A 7,669-nucleotide genomic window follows, 5' to 3' on the forward strand; every position below is an offset into this window, starting at 1 on the left:
CATAAATTAATTAATATGAATTCCTCATCTTTAGAAAGAAATATAATTTTCAAGGTAAAATTTGTATTGTCTCATGTGGGTTATAAATATAATATTTGCTTACTGAGTTACAAAACTCACCCTATCATATTCCCATGTTTTTCAGGTACAGGGTCATTCCAGGTTTCATTCCATCCGCCCCACAGTAGATCTTATACATTTCGGTGAACCCCTTTATTTCCAAGGGCTATGTGATATGTAATGGAACCTTCATGCAAAAACCTAGAGTTTGTCAATGCTCCATGACGCAGACAGGGTCCTCCTATAAGTTATGTTATTTTGAATCTCGAATTGTTTAGATAATAATTATAATTTGATTATGTAAGACTTATGGATTTTATATACTTTAGTTATCAACTTTATATGATGCGTATTTTGACATGTTTGGTTGTGGATATAATTAGAATATGTTGTTGTTGTCGTCTTTGAAAATAGATGTTTATTATTTATAGAAAAATAATATTTATGTTAGTAAGGTCCTAAGAATAAAGGAGATTTTATCCGTTTCTCTGAAAATTTGGTCATTTGAACTTGCTGAGAGACTTGTCCCTTGAACGCTAATTATGGTTTGGTTCGGGCCATGACAAGTTTGAATCCTTCATGGACTGATGGCAAGCAGTTCAATCAGCGGTAGCGCAAGGGGCCTCAACGACAGTGATTTGGGACCTTTTGCAACGCTGAACCGGGGGATTTGGAAAACTCGTAGCACTGAGATTTTTGAGAGAGAAAAACTAGATGCGGCAAGAGTATTAAAAATAGCGCTGAAGGTTCATCATAGATTGCATAGCCATAGCAGTTTACTGGATGCTCAATAGAACTCTTCTTTTGTTTCATTCTTCTCGAGCATTTTCTTGTCAGATTATGATACATTTGGCTCTCTTGGGAGATCCCCATTTTCTGTCTTTTGGTCCCACTTTTGGACAACTATTGTATTATTTTCTCATAAGTAATACAAATATCTTAACTTAGTAAAAAAAATAGATAGATCAAAGATACCATGAACTCTGAATAACAAACAAGAAAGCACCTAAACAGATATATACCTTTTGTTGTGTTTTTGCTAAATATCCACTTGAATAAACAAATATGGCATGAGAAAAAAGAGAGAAACTATATACGCATATCCAACATCATTTCAACCTCAACTTTAATACCTGATTAACAGTAGTGTTATATAGTTCAAACTACGTATACATGAGCTCCTCATGATTCACAACTATCTCAACATGCAAAACTTGCTACCATTTTCCATCACTATCTATGATGAGTTCTCATTTTGATTCTGAACAGCAGGTTGCATTTCTGATTTCTTTTTCTCCTTGAGAATTACCTGCCTAGGCATCACATCTAACAGAAAGCTTGCTCCATTCCACGCTGAAGCGGAGACCTTGAGTATTTGGAACACTACCGATATTTCATACGACAGGAAAATCGGAACAGTCAGTGCCGTGGTTGCCACGGTAAACACGGCTTGAAGAAAAATGAACATTAACAAGCGATTCTGGTCGCCAAGCAAGCCGCTTAAGCGCCACCATAAATTGTTTGCTTTCTTAGCCTTTTTCGAGAGTTCCCTACAAAACAATGAATTCAATAATAAGAATAAAAGGTTACCAATCAAACATGAGCACAAAAAAAGATTTAGGGAAGTATGAGAGAGTTGTTAATTACCTGTATGAAGTCATAACTTCAGGATCTCTTGAAAACCTTTGCCGGCGTAACACATTGACAATGAGATAGTATAGAATCTGCCACAAAGAATAAACCACTAAGGGAACCAGAACCAACCACATCCAGAGATAGGATTTATCTTCGGCATAAGACCATGTATTTCTCTCTGCCTTCAAGGCCTCCAAGGCCGTAGGGTTCCACCACCGGATGGTAAAGAAAACCAACCCTGGAAATACTTATTGGTTAGAGCATTAAGAGCCTTAAACAAACCTAAGTTCATTCCAATGATAGCATGTCTCTATTGTTGTGATGTCTATATGAAGAAGTTCAAGCTTCTACAATCAAGAAATATTCGAATAGCACTTTTTGCAATGTAAATGCAAGATATAGTGATGCATATAAGAATTCATGTAGACATGGTTATATATTTAAAAAAAATGTATGAAGTAGCACAATGAAGCATGGAATGTGAAATGAAGCCTTGAAAATTTCCAAGAACAGGTAGAGAAGTTTCTAAAGAGAAAGGATGAGTGTGAATAGACAAAAAGAAACAGCAAGAATACCATCGAGGATTTGTGCTTTTTGATGCTGTTGTTTAACAATGAGGAGCGGATTAACAAGAATAGAAACATATAAACCAAAATATTTTGCATTCAAGTTGAAAGCAATGTAATTAATAATGGATAGTGGCTCAGCAGTGAGCCAAAAATCCCCTATCAAAATATAGCGGTTAGCAGATAGCGCTGTGGAATATAACATAAGGAATAGCAGCAAATGTTATATATATCACCCAGATGATGAATTATATGGTAACTATGATTATGATAACTATGAAACTTTAGCTACACTTCTTTAAGTGTAGCTAAAATTAAGGTCACATTATTTTACTACTTGACAACACTTTTTAGTTTGATCACACTTTTTTTTCAAATTAAAAAATGTTGCCATATAATAGAAAAGTGTTACCTTAATCTTAGCTACACTTTATAAGTGTTACCAAAGTTTCATAGCTACCATAGCCACTATAGAATGCACCCACATACATATAAATTCTACCCACAAACACTAAAAGTAAATAAAATAAAATAAAGTATAAAATAACCCAGATATTGATACATAGAAAATGGTATATAATTATCTATTAGATGGATAAGGGTCAAAAAAAGGGGTAAGAACAAAAGATTGAGAGATGTATAATAAAAACAAAAACAGATCAAAGGAAACAAGCTGCACTATAGCTTTGTAGTCGTTGTTAAAAAGGCAGCATGCTACATGAGCGTACTGCTGCTAAATGGAACCATTCTACAGAAGTGTATTGCTGCTATAGCAGTTTTTTGGCCACATAGACTGAAAGAAGAGAGGTATATAAATGAAGGTATAATATACCAGGTAAAAGATGGATAAGAACACTGACAATTTTGTCTACGGAACTGAAGACCAAGCTGCAGCGCCAAACAATCAAAGCCCACGCCAACGGCCCCTGCAATGCAATTGCACTTTGATAAGCTACAACACCAACAAATGAACCAATTTTCTACCAAGATGCCAAATTACTAGCGAGAATGTGCTTACCTCGGCAAACGAAAAGCAAACCAGAAAAAGCTTTTCATTTCTTGGATAAAAAAGAAGGAAAACCAAGAAGATTGTATTGGCATAATAACAAAAATCCTGAAAACACGAGAACAATTGTGTAACTAATTTTGATTTCTTATGCTTCTATAGTGGCAACTTACAAAATTAATAACTAGATCCCCATGATATTGAGAACATTGAAAGAGTGTTCTAATGATTTCAATTAGCAAGGAATTGAAACTCTGATTGAATCCATAAAGCTATCTTCTAATGATTTTGTGGCCCTCTACCTCCTAAACACCATTCTACTCTAGAAATGCATGGGCGTCAGGATACAAATATAAGACAAACACAAAAATATGTTTAGTGCCAAAGACATGTACAAGACAACGTGTCCCAGAACACACGTTTCCTATATTTTTGTCGCTAAACAGTGGAAACCGAGAGGACACTGTATTTATGTCCTATTTCAACTATCAAACACACCGACATTAATAACATCATCTGTATATTTGACAGTTAAACATTACTCTGTTCCATTCCCAACAAATGCCAAAACGTGCTACAAATGACAAAATTATTCCTAGGGTAAGAAAAAAGCAAAAGCAGTACTCCAATTCATTCATATTCCTATACTTCAGCTTTGTTCAATGACACTCATATTCATCCTAGAAGCATGCCTACACATAGAATAAACTTCTAAAGCATATGACCTAAAGTAGCTTACCAGAAGATAGTAATGCCATTTCTTGAACTTATAGTATATCCAGCGAAGAGGAACAAATATGACATAGAATAAACAATACACTAAGGGAACGTCCTGTGGTCCTGATAAAAAAATAAGGAAAGTTAAAAAAAATACAATAAAGATCCAAGTAAATGTATTTTTAAAAATTACTATAGTGTTCATCACACTTCAATCTCTTCCCTTCTTTTAAACGACCATTTATGCGGGCAAAATACAGAAGCTAGTTATTTTTGCTGATTTGTGTTACGTGATCCACTGCACTAGACTATACAAACTGTTATTATCCAGACATCAGTTTAATAAGTCCTTTAATTAATGGATATTTTATAATATGAATGATCACTAATTGATATTCCACACGTTTCGATACCAATTCCAGCATTTAACATTGAGTGAATGAATGAATGAACTTACTTGCCCCAAGGAGGAAGCAAAACCCACCAAAAGAAAGAACCCCCAAAAGATGCGTCACCTGATATCATGAATAGAGAAAGAAAAGCATAAAAATACTGGATGTCATTGTCATACATACTTAAAAACTCAAAATAATAAAAAAGAGAAGAAGGCAGGCACCTTGCTGAGGAAGCTTTCGTGTTCTTCGGCCCGTTTGGCGATCATAACGGCTTGTTTGGACAGAACCTCCTTTATTTTGTGCCAAAACCAAAATCAAACAACATTCTAATTGAGATGATAATAAGAAATAAGAAATAAAAGAAAAAAGAGTATGATAAGTTGATTACCTTGGACCTGTCTCTGAACCTGCGCCTCACCTTCTCAGGTTGCCCATCGCCGTACTGTATGTAATACTCTTCGTTATCTGACATCTTCAATTTCTTTCTTCTGATCAAACACAACAACACTCAAAGTTGCTGCAATTAATTTTGAGATTTTATTGCCTTAAATTCTTTCTCTCTCTTTCTCTTTCTCTTGTGTACTTTGTATTTTAAGGAAGACAACCTCTCCTGCACCTCTTTCTTCAAACTCGTTATCATTTTAATGTGGCTGTTTTTTGGTATTCATGTAGATTGAAAAAGTTATATTATTAATAATTTAGTCTTCAAATAAAATAAATAAATACGTGTATTCTTTAAATATGAGGATAAAATAATTTTATTCTAGAACAATATATTGTATTAATTAATGAATTTAGAATGTTCCATTTACTAACTAAATTAGTTTTGCTTATAGTCTAGAAACGTGTGGATTATTTCAGATTTTTGGTAGATAACGGGACCAACTACTAACAGGGTATATAGGAAGAAAAACAAGGCCACAAAATACATGAAGAATGGAAATAATGGGTAAACGTGGCAATAATAGAAGTGATCTGCTAAATCTTAAGAATATACGTGTCAATACTCAGTAGAGTATAAGTTAAAGAAACGAATTAAATATGGCACCGTATACATTCAGGTGTACGTAAATTATTGTACATAATAATAATAATAACAATAATAATAATAATAATAATAATAATAATAATTTTTTTGAAAATCAATAAAACTAATTAATTTTATAAATAAGTCTAACTAAATACTTTTAACAATTTTTTACACATTAGTTTGGATTAAAAAAATTTGAAGGAAAAAAAATATAGAAAAAAATAAATGAAAAAACATATATTTTTTTGTTTGAATGGCTGGAAAAAAAATTAAGTGAAAAAAAAGTGATGTGAGATCTACATAAAAAATTTTTTCTCAAAAATAAGAAAAAAATTAATGACAAATGTGTAAATAAATATAAAATTACATATTTATTCTTGATATTTATTTTTTAAATATAATTAAAAAAATTAACGATATAATTTATAAGTAGTTTTTATTATTCTTTTATAAAATTATTTATTTATATTTGTTTAAAAAATAGAAATACATTTTTTTATTTATGATATTTAAAAGACAATAAAAAAATAATTTAAAAATTTTTTTAATAAAGATAATATATTAAAATTTTGAAAGGTAATTTGGATGATTTTTTTTCTTGAAAAAATAAATTAAATACATTAATAAATTATAATTTATATATAATATAAATAAAAGTATAAATATAATTTTATTCTGTTATATTTTTTCTTCTTCTTACTTTTTCTTTCATCCAAACAAAAATTTTTTTTTTATTTTTTTTATTTATTTTTTCTTCATCCAAACAACACAAAAAAAAAATTACTTTATCTTCTATTTTTTTTCTTTTCATTTTTTTTCTATTTTTTTTTCATCTTATATCCAAACAATAATATAAAATGCTATTTTTATCTACAAATATTCTGAATGCTAAAAAATTTATAAAAACAAAAATAAAAATTATACTTATAAAAAATAAATTTCGTATAATTAAATAATTTAAATAAAAAATTATTCAAAAATCTCAAATTATCTTTTTTCCTAACCTTAATTAACCTCACTTCCTTATCCCTTCTAATCTCCACTAAAAATCCTTATTCCCTCATAGTTCACCTTAATAGTGTTCATAGATTGGATTCAATCTGCATATCCCCGATGTTTATTTGAATCTGATCCAAAAATTGCGAATATTGATCCGATCCGATTAGGATTGGATTGTGAATTTCATATAAGTATCTGTATATCCGATCCGCAAATCTGTAAAAATAAATAAATAAATATTATTTTTATGTTTTATTTTAACTAATAATTATTATATATATTATATTATTTTATTTTATTATTTAAGAAAAGTATATTTAATAATATTTTATGTGTAAACATGTTTAAAAGAGTGAAAAAATAATTTTATTGATATCTTTAAATAAAAACAGGCTTTTTAAAATATTTTAATATTTTGCAGATATATCCGAAATCTGATCCGATCCGCAAATGTGCGGATTGGATCGGATCCAAACTTAAAAAACGCGGATATTGGATCCGATGATTTTAGTGCGGATCGAATTAAAATTTTAGCCATATGCGATCCGATTCGATTCGCGTTCACTCCTAATTAACCTTATCCTTCCTGCTACAAATTTTATTTATCATTGCTCTCCCTTCAGTGGGTCCCTCCCATTGATGGTCATCTTGCCATTATCTCCTCTCTATTGCAGTCAACACTGCCTTTTAAGCACTACATCGTCTCTCTTCCCCACTTCATTTGTTCCCAGCGTTTTCATGGTCAATGTCTCCTTCTCTGGTAGTGCTTTGCTCCCTCTTGCAAGTTGGTTTTACTATCTGTTTTGCTCTTCATTTATTTTTCAATCATAAAATTGTAGGAATGAACTCTGATCATAAGAGAGCGAGAAAGAGAACAAGAGAGAGTGGGTTGGAGAAACACAAGTTGGGGGTAGGTTTAGGCAGTCACGATCCAAAGTCAAGAATCCAAGGATTTGGAATCGAGAAGAGTACATCCGTTTGGAGAAGGAATCCTTTAGCATTTTTGTGGATGGGTTACCAGAAGATATATCGAAATGTGAATTGTTTAGCTTATTTTCATAGACAGGGCGAATCATTGACATATATCTATCAAGGAATATGAGAAATTGTGCGGTATACCTTTTTGCGTTCGTACGATACACCACAAAAGGGAGGAGCTTTGAAAGTAATTTTAAAAATGAATTTAATACGATTGTGAGGTCAGGAAATTTTTGCGGGAGAGGCGAGGTTTAGATGGGATACTGACCAGGGGAAGAAGGTG

The 7,669-nt window shown here is 31.6% G+C and overlaps 1 protein-coding gene across 2 annotated transcripts; it reads right to left on the reverse strand.

Moving 5' to 3' along the window:
- Positions 1 to 1,050: 1,050 nt before the first annotated feature.
- On the reverse strand, positions 1,051 to 5,253 carry LOC107630499 (glycerophosphocholine acyltransferase 1). Of its 2 annotated transcripts, none has more exons than XM_016333644.3 (8): positions 4,768 to 5,253; positions 4,601 to 4,669; positions 4,442 to 4,499; positions 4,007 to 4,107; positions 3,280 to 3,375; positions 3,094 to 3,187; positions 1,708 to 1,933; positions 1,051 to 1,610 (listed from the first exon to the last, which is right to left on the reverse strand). In XM_016333644.3, the coding sequence occupies exons 1-8, from the start codon at positions 4,849 to 4,851 to the stop codon at positions 1,298 to 1,300; spliced, it is 1,041 nt and encodes a 346-aa protein (XP_016189130.1). In that variant the 5' UTR covers positions 4,852 to 5,253; the 3' UTR covers positions 1,051 to 1,297. The 2 variants fall into 2 exon arrangements, with proteins under 2 accessions (XP_016189130.1, XP_088365491.1); XM_088509365.1 differs by having other exon boundaries at positions 4,007 to 4,292; positions 4,768 to 5,031.
- Positions 5,254 to 7,669: the final 2,416 nt, after the last annotated feature.

The sequence above is a fragment of the Arachis ipaensis genome, chromosome B3, assembly GCF_059453495.1.
Source record: "Arachis ipaensis isolate K30076 ecotype BB chromosome B3, ASM5945349v1, whole genome shotgun sequence".
Taxonomy (NCBI): Eukaryota; Viridiplantae; Streptophyta; class Magnoliopsida; order Fabales; family Fabaceae; genus Arachis; species Arachis ipaensis.